Source organism: Sciurus vulgaris (genome assembly GCF_902686455.1).
Source record: "Sciurus vulgaris genome assembly, chromosome: 16".
In the NCBI taxonomy this organism is placed as follows: Eukaryota; Metazoa; Chordata; class Mammalia; order Rodentia; family Sciuridae; genus Sciurus; species Sciurus vulgaris.
This window is the reverse complement of record NC_136477.1, coordinates 3,877,440-3,891,852: the sequence shown is the minus strand read 5'-3', so window position 1 is coordinate 3,891,852 and position 14,413 is coordinate 3,877,440. Positions and strand designations below refer to the sequence as shown.

Here is a 14,413-nt window from a genome sequence, read left to right as displayed (position 1 = left end):
GCCAGAACTGGCCCCAAGGTGACGCTGCTCTTCCCGCAGGCGCAGGTGAGGAAGGGGACGGGCAGACGCCCGGGAGCACATAGCAGCCGGCGCACAAGAGGCTGCTGCTTTGTCGTCTGTCTGCCGCCCGCCCCCTCCCCGCAGGCAGCGGCACCGCGGGCGGAACCACACCCTCTGGGTCGACCACAGTCTGGATCCGCGTCTGATGGAAAGCAGACTCGGGAGCTGCCTGGATGTGGTTTGGGACATGAGACCTCATCATATTGATGAGGGAAAAAGAACGTTCCTCCCCGCCCCTCCTCTGAAATGGCACATTAAGACTTGTCACGGCTTCTCACTGGGACTGGGAGACCTTCTTTCTTCACCCTGCGTGTCGCAGCCTCTGGGTGCAGCCAGGGCCTCTGGTCCCCCTGCCACCGCACCCTCCCTTCTGCATGGGTGGCACCTGCCCGGGAGCAGCGGCCAGGCCTGGGTTTGGCCCCAGGAGTCTGCACTGGGCCCGAGTGCTCCGTGTGGCTCTTTGTCTCCCATGTTCTGATTCAATGGGTTTATATTTTACAGATCTTATTTTTTTTTTTAATTTCCAAAGGCTTTGTTTTCAGTTTCTGGGACTGAGATGCTCTCTTGCGCTGAGCAGGCACAGCTCGTTGAGGGCTCGTTCTTGTGGCCCTGGCCTCTGAGCCAGGACCAGTTGGCCCCCTCGTGCCCACCCTGGGTTCTTGCAAGCCGAGTCACCGGCAGTGAGGGTGTCAGCTTCCATCTGGCCTGGGTCTGCAGATGCCGATCTAGAACAAGGTCATGGGCCTGGGAGGGGCCCCAGGGATCCCCAGTACTCTTCCCTGTCCCCATCGTGGAATCCATCTGTCCTTGGGCACCCAGGTGCCAGCCTCTTCCTGTTGTTGGCCATTCCTCACACAGCCCGGACATCACACCCTCAAGACGGGCTGGGACCTCTGTGAGAGGCAGCGGGGGCCCTAGCCCCAGGGACCAGGTCCCAGACAACAAGCTGTCCCCATGCACGCAGCACACAGGAGTGGGTGCCTGGGCACCGCCCCCCTGGGGCAGCCCAGAGAGGAGAGGGGCCTTGTGCACATGGCCTTCCCAGGACTTCAGAGGAAATCTCCCCGCCCCACCCCCGGGGTGAAGAGGAGGCCTCAGTTTGCAGCTGTGCCACCCATACCTCCAGGGGCAGCCAGAAGCCCCAGGGCAAGGGTGGCTCCACGGGCCTGCACTGCCAGCCCCCCTGCAAGCCTGAGCCAGGGGAGACACCAGAGGCCTGCGCAGGAGGTCTGGTCACACTTCTCTGCTTTACGCCTTAGCCAGCTAGTGACAAGGAAAACCAGACAATGCCCATGTGTTTTGGAACATTTATGTAAGATTGTCATATGAAATGTATTTGGGAACTACATTAAAACTTTTAACTAAACCCCCGGCCTCCTGCATGCCCCAGGGGCCTCAGGAAGCCAGACAGCCCTGCCCTGCCTCACACTCTACACCTGGGCCGGTGTCCAAACTGCCTCTCGGGACTGGCCACGCAGAGCCTCCGCTCAGACCTGCTGTTTGCCTTCTCACCTAGGGGTCACCTGGCTTTCTGCAGGCCGCGGCGGGGTGGGGGGCAACTGCAGTGACTGGGGCTTCGTTCAGCAATGTGGCCCGGAAGGACACTCTCCCTGGGGTCTGAGCCAGCGACACATCTGCCTGGTAGCCCGGTAGCCCAGTAGGAGGCCTAGTCCTGCCAGCTCTTCAGCCTCAGATCTCCCGTGTCCTTGTTGGGGCTGTCAGGCGAGGGGCCCTGGCTCAGGCAGCTGGGAGGGGACCCTCGGCCAGGTGCACTGCTCACAGCTGCCAAGCGTGGGTCATCATGGCCACAAACTCTTCATCTGTGTCCATGGAGGTGCTGAGGCCACTGTAGTAGTCCTGGAATTCTGCCAGCGTGACCTGTGGGCAGACAGGCTGTGACGGGGGGCGGGGGTGCCAGGGGCTGGACGCCACCTGGCAGGTGGGAGCCCTGCAGACACCCACCTGCCCGTCCTTCTCAGGGGAGTCGAAGTTGTCCAGGAAGTGGCGGAGCACCTCGTCCTCGGTCCACTCCCCGCTCCGCACCTTGGGGTGGGCACGGCCACTGTACACCTCACGGAGGTCGTCCACGGTCACCACGCCATCCCCATTGCGGTCCAGCTTGGCAAAGGCAGCCGCAATGATGGCCTCCCTGGCCTGGGACATGGGGGGCTGTGGGGCACAGAGGAGGTGACTAGAGGCAGAGGGTGGGCTGTCCCCAACTCCTTCCCGAAACGCGTGTCAAGACGGGATGTCGCCCCCGACAGGCGCCTCCTAATAACAACCCTTGGGGTGAGTCAGCCTCCCTGACATGGTGTCCCTGGATACCCAGAAGTGGGCCTCACCCTCAGTGCCCGCAGAAACTCCTCCAGGTCCAGCGTCCCGCTGCCATCACGGTCCCAGCGCTTACACATGCCCTCGGCCTCGGCCTCATCCAGCGCCATCCCCAATTCCGCCAGGCCCCGCCGGAGCTCCCTGGCATCCAGGGCTCGGCTCTTATCCTGGTCCAGGCGACGGAAAAACCTGAGGGGCAGGGGATAAAGTTGGATGGCAGCCATCCCCAGGGCTGGAGTTGGGGAGGCCTGTGGAAGACCCCTCACCTGGCCAAGCTCTGGATCCCCGAGACCCCTCGAGACAGGCACTCTGCCCGCAGCCTCTCAATGGTAGCGTCCACGGCATCCATGCTGGGTCAGGTCTCCCTGGGCAGCTGGGACTTCCCACTCAGCTGGCTGTGTCGGTCCCCAAGTCCTGTGGCTTTGCTCAGTGTTAGTTCTGCGTCCTGCCTGGCAAGACCGTTGCTAAGGGAGGTGGCTCTGGAGACTGGGAAGGGCCTGCTGTTAACTCTCCGCATGCTGAAACAGGGCGGGGCTGAGAGCTCTGCTTACCCCTTCCAGCCCCATGGGGCCCAGGTCTGGGCCAGAGCCAGGCCCAGACAGGCAGGGCCTCCTTTCCAGATCACAGGGAAGAGGGGTAGGCAGTCCTGGATAAAGCCAAGGCCTGATTGCTGTGTGACCCAGGGCAGGTACCTTTCCCTCTCTGGGCTTTGCGGGACAGCTCAGCCAAAGCAAAGGCAGGGCTGATGAAATTGCTGAGATTGAAGTTTGAAAGGACTCAAGGTTCTGGGGCCCCGAGACCTGCCCAGGCCCATGTCCAACAGGAGCTCCTCAGAGTCAGTGAAGGCTGAGCTGAGACCCAGCAAATCTTAGAGATGTCACCACATTGTGACAAAGCTGTTTCTGGACTTTTAGGAACCAGTCGCAGTATTTTTGTCATTACAGATCGTTCTGTGGGTTGCTTTTCAGTCCTCAAACATCACTTGCCAGGTTCACTCGTGACAAGCTGGTGAGCCACAAGTACAGTGGGACAAAATGGAGAAGTGACCCTGACCCCTGCCAAGCCCAGAGGAACTGGGACCACCACAGAAGGCCCTCCTCGCGAGACGAGCGCCAGCCGAGATGACTGAACCTCCCAGGACTCGGTGTGGTGTCTGCCACCGGCACGGGCCAGGGCATCTGGAGAGGATCTTCCAAATGTGGCTGTGCTTCAGGTGCCACCATCATGCTGCACTGTCAGAAGCCACCCCGTCCCATGAGTCAGTGGTCGGCAAGACTAGTGACATCCCACTGCGCACGCTCCTAAAGGCTACTGCGGTCCAAAGCTCTTCGCGTAGGCAGAATTCTTTTTCAAACAAGTGTTACATGCATCAGTTTTTTTCTATGAAATGATCAATTTTTATAATTGTTCTAGATTTTTTTTTCTTTTTTTGCATTGGGGATGGAATGCAGGGCCCCACAGGCTAGGTAGGCGCTGGACTACACCCACCAGACTAGAAGTTTTCACTCTTCTAAAAATGCTCAGTGCTGGAGCACGTGCCTAGTGTGTGGGGTCCTGGGTGCCCTCCCCAGCGGCCTCCCAGCATGGCAAGCTGCCGGCCCCGCAGAACTAGAGGCCATCGGGCTTTCCTCGGGGGCCTCAGCCCCCGTAAGAAGGGACAAGTCCAGGGTCCATGTGGGGCACTGCCAAGATCAGATCACTGCACCTCACCTGCCTGGTACAGCTCCCTGGACTGAACTCCTGTCCCCAAGGCCAGCAGGACCCCACCCAGGACCACGCACAACAAGAAGGCCAGCTCCCCAGGCCACACCAGGAAGAGAGGACAAAGGACCAACGAAGAAAGCAGACGGTTTATTCTTGAGCACAGACAGGCCCCAGCCTGCCTCCCCTCTGTACAAACAGCAGCTCCCTTGTTCATCCAGAGGGGAAAATGGGGCCATTGTCACTGCACTGAGGGTCACTGTTGGATGCCAGGCAGGAAGGCGGCACCATCCCCAGGGCTGTGACTGGCCACCGATCTTTCCAGCTGAAACAGACCATTCCTCAGCACTTGCTGGCATGACAATTCCCTGAGTGTGGAGCCAGGAAAGGCGGCCCTCCTCTCCCTGGTCAGACGAAGTCAAGTGCCTGGGATGCCTTGGGCGGCAAGGACAGCGGAGAAACAAGGAGTTAAAAAATCATGCCTCGAGGGGGTAGAAAGGAGATGACTGCTGCCACCAAGGCCTGGCTGGCCCAGGGGAGGGGCTCCCTTCAGGGCTCACAGGACCACCCCTGTCCCTGCAGGGGCACTGGTGACAAACAGAACCAGCGCCCCGAGCCCTGCTGTCAAGGAGCTGACGTTCTGCCTGCCGGTGAGAGAGCAGGAAGCTCCATCAGGAAGGGAATGTGGGATGAGGGTGGGTGGGCAGGGTGGGTGGGAGGAGGCCTCGTGGAGGTGACATTCGAGCAAAGACCTGAGTGACAGGAGCCGATCGTGCCAGTCTGGGGGAAGGGTTCCTGGCAGGGGGCAGAGCCCGTCACAGGTCCAGGGCACAGCCCTGAAGAAGGCCGCTCGGCTCATCTCCCTGCCTGCTTTTCCTTCGGGAGTAAAGGTGGACAGAAGGACAGAGATCTAGGATTAGAAATGTTCTTCACACCATCGATGTGGAGTGGCACAAGGCTCGCAGCCCCTGGCTCTGGTCCGAGATAAGAAGCTAAGAAACACCTTAAGCCCTGGCATGGGGGATATTCAGGAAGAACAAGCACCAGGGCAAAGGGGAAAATGGGAGGAATACAAATCTTGTGGAACTTGATGCCATCTGTCTCCACCAGACAGAGGTCTCAAACTCAGATGCTTCCAGGGCCAAATCAATAGCCTAAGAGGCGAGGGTGCCAACTGGAGCTCACCCTGGTTAAAAGAGCACCCTGGACTCAGCACCAGACTAGGCTGGTCAGGTCTGAAGACAGATATCCAGCTTTGCATGAGAGCACTGGCAGTTTTTCAACGATGGTAAGATTCGAAGTTTTGTTGTTTTAACTTGTCAGATTAAACATCTGCATTTGACCTGTACACCCAATCGGAAACATGGCCTTTTTAGTTTGTTCTGATCCTTGGGAAGGGTTATGGCTCTGCCCCAGGTTCCCTTGATACCGGTGGTCCCTGAGGATGCCCACGGCAGTGGCCATCCCCAACAGGGCCTTCTGCATTCTGGAATCGCACCGAGGCTCACACTGTGGTCCCGAACGCCGTGGGCTGGAGCTGGTCCTGGTCCACCTTCTCACCAGTGCTATTGGCAAGGGGGGGACCAGGACCACCAGGGAGCAGATGGCCTGGGTCGCTGGCTGGCAAGGGGCCCAGACGCTCGGCCTCAGCCAGGTCAGCCAGCAGTGCGACCAAGGGCGGCCGCCGGCGACAAACGTCCTGCAGCAGCTTGGCCCGGGGCTGCAACTGCCGAATGAGTTCATCCCTCTGGCGCACGGCGGCCTGCAGGCTGTGGACAGTGGCCTCAGAGGTCAGCAGCTGCTCCTGGAGAGCGGCAATCTCACTGCAGGAAGGCAAAGCAGGGCAGTATGATAGAGAGCAGAGAGGCAGCTCCCCACAGCTGTGGGGACGGAGCCCAAGTTCCCCACCACCGCCTCCAGGCCCCTCCCTGTTACCCGCGCTCTCCACCCAGGGGTGGTGCCAAAGACCTAAACCCCCAGCAGGGGATGCTGTTTTGAGATGGTGCATTGGGGAGGTAATTAGGGTTAAATGAGGTCTGAGGGTGGGATTCCCCTGGTAGAATTAATGTCCTTACAAAAAGAGGCACCAGAGAGCTTGCTCTGTCTCTCCGCAAGGACAAGAAAGAGGTGGCAGTGTGCAAGCCAGAAAGCACGCTCACCAGAACCCAAGCACTCTGGCAGCCTGACCGCACACTTCTGTTTTCTGGGCCCCCAGCCATGGTACTTTGTTATGGCAGCCCAAGCTAAGACAGCTCACCACTCCCCATCTTCCTGCAGTCCCTGATCCCCAACATCTTTTCCCATTTCTAATTCTTTGATGGCTCTTCTTCCAGGAAGCCTTGCCCTAGGCCCCTGAGATTGTATGATCTGCCCCCACCATCACAAACCTTGATCATCCCATGAAGTAACCACCCAGTGATGTGTATGTCCCTTACCAATGTGCTCCAGCACCCAGCACAGCACCTGGCACTTAGCAGGTGCTCAGTAAAGACAAACGGATGAATCCAATTAGCTCTGAATTCCTTGTTTCCCGTCTGGACCCCAGGTCCCCCCTCCTCCCTGGGTGCTTGTCTCATCCCTTTCAATCTTTAGCTGCCAAACGAAACTCTTCAAAAATGCTGATATGATCATATCTTCCTCTGCTCAAGAACCTGCCGTGGCTCCCCCAGTGCCTACACCAGGGAGTCGGTGCTTCCTGTGCCAATCAGTAGCCGCCCACTTTGCCTTGTGGGAAAACAAGCCATCGGAAGTTACAAATTCACACTTGGATCTCCACTTTACATTCTGATGACTAAGTTCAGTTTTGCTTTTCTTTTCTCCCCAATCCCACCAGCAGTCCAGTCCCCACGTGAATTCACAGGGTTCCTACCCTTCTTCCCAATCCACTCTCGGCTCCGCCTCCGCCCACCTCCTCGGGAAAGTCACCTGGCCGGCCCCCGGCCTCACCGGTCTTTGGCGTGGCTGAGCTCGTCCAGGGCGGCGCGCAACTGCTGGTCTTGGAGGGCCAGACGCTCTGCCTGGGCGCTCACGGTGCGCTCCGCGGCGTCCAGCCGCGCCTCCAGCTCCGCCGCGCGCCGGTGAACCGCAGCCAGGTGTGCGTTCGCCTCGCGAATCTGCAGCGCGGGCGGCGCGGACATGGCCCCCGCCGCGGTCCAGGCCGGCCACGCCCCCGGGAGGCCCGGAACCGACGGGCCCCGCCCCCATGTGGACCACGCCCCTCAAGACCTTGACTGGATTGGCAGAAGCACTTCGCTATGCCCCACCTCCGGAGCTGGGTTGTGCCCTCCTGAAACCCCAACCGCCCTTACTGGTTCCGGCATTTTGAAAGTCCGCCCTTAACAGAATACGCCCCCGTGCAGGCCTGGTCCACCGCGATCTCCTTCCGCTCACAGGATTGGTCATATTTTCCAGACGAGCCCCGCCCTACTTAGAAGGTAACACCAGGATTGGCCCGGATCGGCCAATTGTGGCCTCGACAAGCATGACCACGCCCACCGGAACAAGATGCTCTCCTCCGGGATTCCCAATTGGCCACGTCTCAGTCAGGGGCAGTCCAGGAACACACGCGCTTCAGACAAACCTACAGCCGCTATTCATTTTTCGTTTTCATTTTCTAACTTTTTATACCAACTGTATTCTTATTTTGTATTCTAACTAGTTATACGTGACAGAATGCATTTTGACACATCATACATAAATGGGGCACAACTTCTCATTCGTTGTACATGATGTAGTTATCCCGTGGTGTAATCACATATGCACGTGGGGTAGGAATGTCCGGTTCATTCTACTGTCCTTCCTACCCCCACGCCCCCTCCCCTCCTTTCACTCCCCTCTGTCTAATCAAAGTTCCTCTATTCTTCCCTAGCCCCCTTATGTGAATTTTTATCCGCATATCAGAAACAGCCAGTTTGGATTGGTCAAATCTCTTGGGGTTATTCTTCCGTTTCTGGCCACCCTCTCGAACCTAGCACATATTCCTCCATACACGGTTGTGCATAGATCGCTTCCCACTGAGATCTCGGCCTCGGTCACGTTTCCATTAAACTTCGCCTCTATCCTGGCCACGCCCCAAAGTTCAGAGGCACGCCCTTCGCACTCCGGTTTGGGTACTTCCAGGGGGCAGGTCCTGTCTGGTCCGTGCGTGGTGGTGGACCTAGCACCATTTGGCCTCCGCTGCAGAACAGATCCCTCCTCCAGTAGTCAATCGTACTTAACCCAGGACTCTCTGGGCTGGGACGAGTGAAACTAGTCTTCACCGACCGCTGCGGGCCCGTTCCCCTTCTGTACATCGACCCTGGGGTACACGTGCTTCCTTACGCCAGGCCCGCCCCCTGGCGCATGCGCGCGACCCGTGGGCACGTCCGCGGAGATCAATAAAGTTGCGCGCTTGTTGCCGGGCCCTTGGTCAAGGAGGTTGCGCGCGCCTCCCCGGGAAGTCTCGCGAGAGTCCGCGGCGGCTGCCCTTGGGAGCGCGGAGCCGGCGGGGTCCGCGGCGCGGGCCCGGGGCTGAGCGGCCATGGCGCAGAGGCTTCTCCGTCAGTACACAGACATCGCCGACGGCACCGAGTGCCACCGCAAAGCCTACGCCAGCACCAGCATCGGCGGCGCAGTGGGTGAGCGCCGGCCGGCCCGGCGGCGGAGCTCAGGGTGCAGGAGGTCACGGGGCCGCGGCGCCGCCGGAGGGTCCCGCGCGCCGGGATCTCGCGGCGGCGCGGCCGGGGACCTGGCAGGGTCGGAGGCCCCGGGTGGTCGCGGCCCCGTGACGAGCTCAGTGCGGGGACTGCGGGCGAGACGTCCTCAGGGAGTGGTGGGGCGGCCTCCAGGCCCGGCAGAGGGGCGGAGCGCGACGGGCGGGCCTCGCGGTCCCGGATTGCCCAGGGCCCTGAGGCCTCGAGGAGCCGGTGCCGCGGTGCGCGGAGCCGTACGGAAGGCGGAACTTCGGCATGCGCGGCGTCTTGCTGGGTCCGAGGTGGCGGATGGTCCATCTGGGGCTTTCTTGGGGCCGCTAGAGGGGTCCCGGGCGAGGTGCGTGACCGAGCTGAGTGTTGCACAGGCACGCCTCCTTTCAATCTCCGTCCCCGAGGGCATGCCACCACCGTGTCGCAGGCCCGGCAGAAACGGGGTCTCCTCTGGGAGGCGGTTGGATTAGGTAGACCTACTGAGTGCCACCGCTTCCAGCAAGCTTAGTAAAACTGACCGGTATCTCCCTTTCTCCTGAAAGTCAGATGTAGTCACCGCCCCTGAGGTTTGGGAGCCAGGCTGGAAGGCCAGGTCTGCTGACCTGGCCCCAGGGGTCTCTGCAGCAAGGGTGTTCCCACCAGGTCGTTATGGGGGTCTTCAGGAGAAAGGGCTTGAAGGGCAAGTCTGTGGAGCGAGCTTGAATGTCACTGTTGGAGTCTGGGATGCAAGGTAGAGTCCCCCTTGGAGGGATAGGGGAGTGGGGGGCACAGGAGGGGAAGTCACCATCTGGCACAGGGGAGACTTTGACATTAGGGAATGTCTGGCAGAACTTTTCGGGGACGAGGCCAATTTTGAAGGAAAAGCAGGAAGGAGTCCCTGGAGAGGTATTCTGGTCCTCTTTCCTGGTGGGAGGGACTGACCCAGGACCACATCCCCAGCCCCTCCACGGAGATTTTGAAAGGGGTGGTTTAGGGGATTTCAAAGTGGAGGATCGAAACTTAGCTCTGGTGCTGGTGTGAGAAAGTAGATGTGCTCACACGCAGGGGTCTCTGGAGCCTGCTGGGGGGACAGCCTGTCTTGGGTGGGCATGGCTAATGAGGGGCCTCAGTGGACTCACTGGAGGGCATTTGGGGGGTCGCAGGAGGGAACTTGTGCCAGTCATGAGGCGCAGGGAGTCATTGTGGGCCTCACTGGGGCGGTCATTGGCTCTGTGAGCGCTCCTGCCATTGCCAACCCACCTCCTCTCCAGCCACCCTCAACTCGGGGAAGCCACTTGCTTCATGTGTGGCTCTCCTGAGATGGGAGTCCCTGGATGGCAGGGCACCCGTGCTTCAAAATCTGGCACCTGTAGGCACCCAGTACTGAACAGGTGGATAGATGTGCACATGGGACATCTTTAGGGCACAGTAAGTTTGTGAACGGACCAAAGAGGGACTCTGGGGACACAGTGCTTTGTGCTGATTGGGTGACCCAGTGGCGCCATGTGACAAGAGCAGCTGTAAATGGGTGGTGAGTGGGGCACCTGTGGACACAGTAAGTGCTACTGACTGCAGGGCTGGGGGCTGGCAGAGATCCTTGTGTGCTTGTAGGGACTCCAGGAAGAGGGATGGCAGTCACTATAATGGGTGACTGCTAGGAGGGGTGGGCTGGAGCAGTCTCAGCTCTCAGGGTGATCAGAGAGGGGAGCCAGGTGGTGGGCACTTGCTGCCTCCTCAGACATGGTCTGTGGACTAGCGGTCCCTTGGCCAGGATCTGCACATGAGGGCGGGGGCGGTAAGGTCCCCCAGGGGTCTCTCTGGGAGTGGGTTCTGGTTTGGTTTTGTTTTTTGGTTTTGACACGGGATTGAACCCAGGGGCGCTTAACCATGGAGCCACATCCCCAGCCCTTTTTTATATTTTATTTAGAAACAGGGTCTCATTGAGTGCCTTAGGGCCTCACTGAGTTGCTGAGGCTGGCTTTGAACTCTCAGACCTCCCGCCTCGGCCTCCTGAGCCGCTGGGATGATAGGCTGTGCGCCGGCTGGTGAGGGGTGGGGAGCCGCCAGTGTATCAGTGCTCCTCCTGCTGGGAGGGGTGAGAGGATTATAAGACCCTGTGGCCAGCCCAGTCCTGATCAGGACTCGTGAGGTCCCCGGGGTCTGGGAGTCCCCTCTGATTGAGTCTTTACCAGCTGGGGCACACATGCCTCCGTGTGGCTGAGGGTGGGGCTCACTGGACCAGGAGAGCGGCTCTTGGCCCCATGCTGGCATCCTAGTGTGGGCACGGGTGGGAGGAAGAAGGTCCTCAAGGCACTCCAGGTTCAGCGTTTTTCCCAGCGTCCCTGGGCTCAGTGTCCCCATCCGTGCAGTGGAGAGCAGTCTCGGCCCTCAGGCCCCTCTGAAGATGAGCCCCACAGCAGTATATGCAAAGGGCCCCTGGAGGCTCCTGTGGGGCAGACTGGGTGCAAACTGAATCAGGAGCACAGCTGGGCAGCGGGCACCACTGGTCCTGGAGGGGCGTGTGGGTCCTGGGAGCTGGAGTGGGGCACTGGGGCCATGGGGATGCACTTTGGGTCACACCCACCTGGCTTCCCAGCTGATTGCTGGGTGGTCTCGGGCCAGCTGCTGGCCCACCGAGGCCACTTCACCTCCATGAAGCAGCGGGTAACAGGACGGAGTCCATCAGGCCTGGGCATGGTGAGCGGTGATGGCTGCCCTTGTGGCCTGTCCAATGCAGTCTGGTTGGGATGTTCAGGCCCCAAGAGGTCCCTGGGGCAATGGGCCATGTCAGAAGGGCCACCCGGAGAGGAAGGGGGCATCTGCCCTGAGCAACCTCTGCCAGCAGGTGGCAAGCCCACGTGGGGCTGCTGTCGGGAGCCAGCCAGCTGCAGTCCACCTGTCCACCATGGGGGGAGGCAGGAGCGCAGTGAAGCACCTAGGCCTGCTGAGCTCTGGCCAGGACGGATCTCCTTCCTTCCTCTGCGCCGCCCGGCCCCACCTCACGTCAGCTGCTGGGAGGCTGGGGAGACAGCCGAGATGGAAAAGCTGACCAGAGTGGTGGGGCCAGGTGGGCGTGGGTGGCAACCACGCCAGCCAGGTGCCAGCGACACGCCTGGGCCTGAACTGCCAGTGGGGGGGTCCCAGGAGTGGCAGGGAAGAGGCTTTGGCAGCCTCAGAGCTGAGCCACTGCCCAGGAGGATTAGGCCAGCCATGGCCACAGGAGGGCGGAGGCTTTGACGGGAGCCAGGGACAGGGCCTGCAGGGGGCGCTGCTGTGGCATCGAGCTGGTGGCATGGGGCGAGTCCTGTTCTCATGTTCAGGTGGATGGCCCCATCTGCTGGCCAGTGCCCTGCTGAGGACCATTGCGGTGGCACTGACCCCACAGCTGAGCAGGCACTGGTCAGGCATTGAGAAAGGAGAGGCCTGAGGGCCGGGTGGGCCTGGGGGAGCCTCCAGCTCAGGCTCCGGCACAGAGGGGTGGCCCCGGGAGAGTGCCCTGCTGGCCACCTGACCCAGGGAGCTGTAGGCAGGGCCGGGCTGCTCCTCGGCGCTGAGCCGGGATCTCACTGGCCTCCATCTGCTTTGTCCCACAGGCCTGATTTGGTCAGCCTACAGTGTCACACTCAGACCCCCAGACTCCATTCTCGAAGGAGTGGCGCGGACTGGGCGGTACACGTTCACCGCAGGTGAGTGGAGGCGTGGCCAGTGGAGGCGTCTGCACCCTGGAGCCTGCTCTCGCCCCAGGTCCTGGCTCCCAGCCTGTGTCCACAGTCCCAGCTTCCTCAGGGACATGTGCTGCAGCAGGGTCCCAGGGGCCAGCTGCAGGGCACAGGGCAGGAAGCTCAGGTGGGAAGTGGCAGCTGGCTGGGACCTTCAGGAGGCACCGCCACTGCCCGCTCTGGGCCCCGACTCAGCACCTACCCTCTGTGTCCCCTGCAGCAGCCATCGGGGCCGTGTTCGGCATCACCTCCTGCGTCAGCGCCCAGGTCCGCGAGAAGCCTGACGACCCCCTGAACTACTTCCTAGGCGGCTGTGCCGGAGGCCTGACCCTGGGAGTGCGCAGTGAGTGCCCCGCCCAGCACAGGAGCCCTGCCCTGCCCAGTCCTCCTCTCCATTCCGACCTGGACGGGAGCCAGAGCACCGCCTGAGCACAGGGCAGTCACCGCAGCAGCAGCCCTGCAGTCCAGCACCAGCCGGTGTGATAGTGACAGGTGCTGCTGCGCCACCTGCCCCAGCTCCCGGCCTCCCTCCGCTCCAGCTACACAGTCTCCTCACTGTGCCCCTAACGCACCAGGCTCAGTCCTGCCCCAGGGCCTTTGCACAGCTGTGCTCTGCCTGGAATATCATCCCTCCAGATGTTAGTGTAGAGCCCCGCTCACTGTCCCAACTCTCCTGGGTACAGTCCACCTCTACCATTCCCACTCTGTCTTGTCTGCCATGTCTTGTCAGAGAGTATGGGTCACTGACCGTCTCCACCACTGACCAGTGAGCAGCTTAGAGGAGCTGGCCCTGCAATGCCCCCTTCCCCCTGCAAGTCCCAAGAGTGTGCATGCCCAGGGTCCCCGGGGAGCTGCCTGCCCCCCACTGCACAGATGCAGGAACTCAAGTCAGGAGGGCCTGCCTACATAGCAGAGGTGGCAGCCCTGGGGGAGGAGGCCAGGTCCCAGGGCAGCAGAGCCACCTGGGCATAGGGCACAGCCCCAGCCTCAGGGCCAGGGGAGGAGAGAAGGAGGCCACGTGCCTGGCACCTGCTCTTGCCTGGCATGTTGCAAGAGCTCATGGAAGGGTCCACTGGTTGCTGTATTTGTGTCAGGACCGTGGGGAGGGCACAAGTGTGCTGGCCATGCCTGTAACCCCAGCACCTCAGGAGGCTGAGACAGGAGGATCCCAAGTTCAAGACCAGCCTCAGCAAATCAGTGAGGCCCTAAACAACTCAGAGATCCTGTCTCAAAATAAAAACAATAAAAATGGCTGGGGGTGGCTTAGTGGTTAAGCTCCCCTGGGCTCAACCCAGTACAAAAAAAAGCCCTCCGGGGGGCCCGTGTCCCAACCTCCCAGAGTCCCTAGCAGGTCCTGGTGGACAGAATGCATCCCCTTCTAGCCTCTGTGGCTTTGGGGCAAGCAGGGCACCTGTTCTGTCAGACTGACACCACCACCCCGTGCAGTACCCCTGCTGCCTGACCCTCCTTGAGCCAGAGCCCAGGGCAGCCTGTGTCCCTCCGGCCCCTGGGCCAGGTGCTGTGGACCAGAATGAGGACGCTGCGCTGGGCGCCACCTTCCCTGGGCCTCTGCCCCATCCCTAGAGCGCGGGCCGGGCCCTGCGCCTGCTCGAGTTGGGCTGCTGGGCCCCCTGAGCTCAAGTCCAGCCCCCAGGGCAGGTGGGGCTGGGGGCTGGGGCACCAGGGCAGGGTGAGCCTGATGCCACCTCTCCCTTGCAGCTCACAGCTATGGGACCGCCGCCGCCGGCTGCGTGTACATGGGCACGGTGGCCGCCCTGTTCAAGATGGGCCAGCTGGAGGGATGGGAGCTCTTCTCAAAACCCAAGGTGTGAGCCCTGCTGCGCCGCATGCCAGGCAGGGCCCGAGGTGCCCGGAAATAAATTCCTCGTGTGTGTGTGAGCGCGTGTCCCGGAGGCTTGGCGGCTTGCGCGGGGCGGGGGG

The 14,413-nt window shown here is 61.0% G+C and overlaps 4 protein-coding genes across 13 annotated transcripts in view; 2 read left to right on the top strand and 2 right to left on the bottom strand.

Moving 5' to 3' along the window:
• The window catches only part of RANBP3 (RAN binding protein 3), a 56,059-nt gene extending 55,834 nt beyond the window's left edge, over window positions 1–225 (top strand). For all 8 annotated transcript variants that reach the window (XM_079115329.1, XM_079115328.1, XM_079115327.1 and 5 more), the window contains one exon: window positions 40–225. In XM_079115329.1, the coding sequence (XP_078971455.1) occupies window positions 40–83 (44 nt within the window). In that variant the 3' untranslated portion in view covers window positions 84–225. The remainder of the gene's footprint in view (window positions 1–39) is intronic.
• Window positions 226–564: 339 nt separating this feature from the next.
• On the bottom strand, window positions 565–3,510 carry CAPS (calcyphosine). 2 transcript variants are annotated; one of them, XM_079115358.1, is made up of 4 exons: window positions 2,658–3,477; window positions 2,403–2,580; window positions 2,023–2,229; window positions 565–1,938 (listed from the first exon to the last, which is right to left on the bottom strand). In XM_079115358.1, exons 1-4 carry the CDS (start codon window positions 2,738–2,740, stop codon window positions 1,837–1,839), a joined length of 570 nt encoding a protein of 189 aa, XP_078971484.1. In that variant the 5' UTR covers window positions 2,741–3,477; the 3' UTR covers window positions 565–1,836. The 2 variants fall into 2 exon arrangements, with proteins under 2 accessions (XP_078971484.1, XP_078971483.1); XM_079115357.1 differs by having other exon boundaries at window positions 565–2,229; window positions 2,658–3,510.
• A 719-nt stretch (window positions 3,511–4,229) lies between these two features.
• Window positions 4,230–7,689, bottom strand: VMAC (vimentin type intermediate filament associated coiled-coil protein). Of its 2 annotated transcripts, none has more exons than XM_079115523.1 (2): window positions 6,962–7,689; window positions 4,230–5,915 (listed from the first exon to the last, which is right to left on the bottom strand). In XM_079115523.1, the coding sequence occupies exons 1-2, from the start codon at window positions 7,294–7,296 to the stop codon at window positions 5,597–5,599; spliced, it is 654 nt and encodes a 217-aa protein (XP_078971649.1). In that variant the 5' UTR covers window positions 7,297–7,689; the 3' UTR covers window positions 4,230–5,596. The 2 variants fall into 2 exon arrangements, with proteins under 2 accessions (XP_078971649.1, XP_078971650.1); XM_079115524.1 differs by having other exon boundaries at window positions 7,039–7,312.
• Window positions 7,690–8,515: 826 nt separating this feature from the next.
• NDUFA11 (NADH:ubiquinone oxidoreductase subunit A11) lies at window positions 8,516–14,371 on the top strand. Its single transcript, XM_079115525.1, has 4 exons — window positions 8,516–8,708; window positions 12,347–12,439; window positions 12,693–12,815; window positions 14,192–14,371. Exons 1-4 carry the CDS (start codon window positions 8,612–8,614, stop codon window positions 14,302–14,304), a joined length of 426 nt encoding a protein of 141 aa, XP_078971651.1. The 5' UTR covers window positions 8,516–8,611; the 3' UTR covers window positions 14,305–14,371.
• Window positions 14,372–14,413: the final 42 nt, after the last annotated feature.

What these genes read in the sequence shown, in the direction of transcription:
- CAPS (XM_079115357.1), bottom strand. Translation starts at nt 2,740, where the DNA reads ATGGATGCCGTGGACGCTACCATTGAGAGGCTGCGGGCAGAGTGCCTG. An exon ending in GGGATCCAGAGCTTGGCCAG is followed by an intron (nt 2,581 to 2,657) that starts GTGAGGGGTCTT and finishes CCTGCCCCTCAG; the next exon opens with GTTTTTCCGTCGCCTGGACC. An exon ending in AGTTTCTGCGGGCACTGAGG is followed by an intron (nt 2,230 to 2,402) that starts GTGAGGCCCACT and finishes TGTGCCCCACAG; the next exon opens with CCCCCCATGTCCCAGGCCAG.
- VMAC (XM_079115523.1), bottom strand. Translation starts at nt 7,296, where the DNA reads ATGGGGGCGGGGCCCGTCGGTTCCGGGCCTCCCGGGGGCGTGGCCGGC. An exon ending in AGAGTGGATTGGGAAGAAGG is followed by an intron (nt 5,916 to 6,961) that starts GTAGGAACCCTG and finishes GCCTTCCTGCAG; the next exon opens with TGAGATTGCCGCTCTCCAGG.
- NDUFA11 (XM_079115525.1), top strand. Translation starts at nt 8,612, where the DNA reads ATGGCGCAGAGGCTTCTCCGTCAGTACACAGACATCGCCGACGGCACC. An exon ending in GCGGTACACGTTCACCGCAG is followed by an intron (nt 12,440 to 12,692) that starts GTGAGTGGAGGC and finishes TGTCCCCTGCAG; the next exon opens with CAGCCATCGGGGCCGTGTTC. An exon ending in CCTGACCCTGGGAGTGCGCA is followed by an intron (nt 12,816 to 14,191) that starts GTGAGTGCCCCG and finishes TCTCCCTTGCAG; the next exon opens with CTCACAGCTATGGGACCGCC.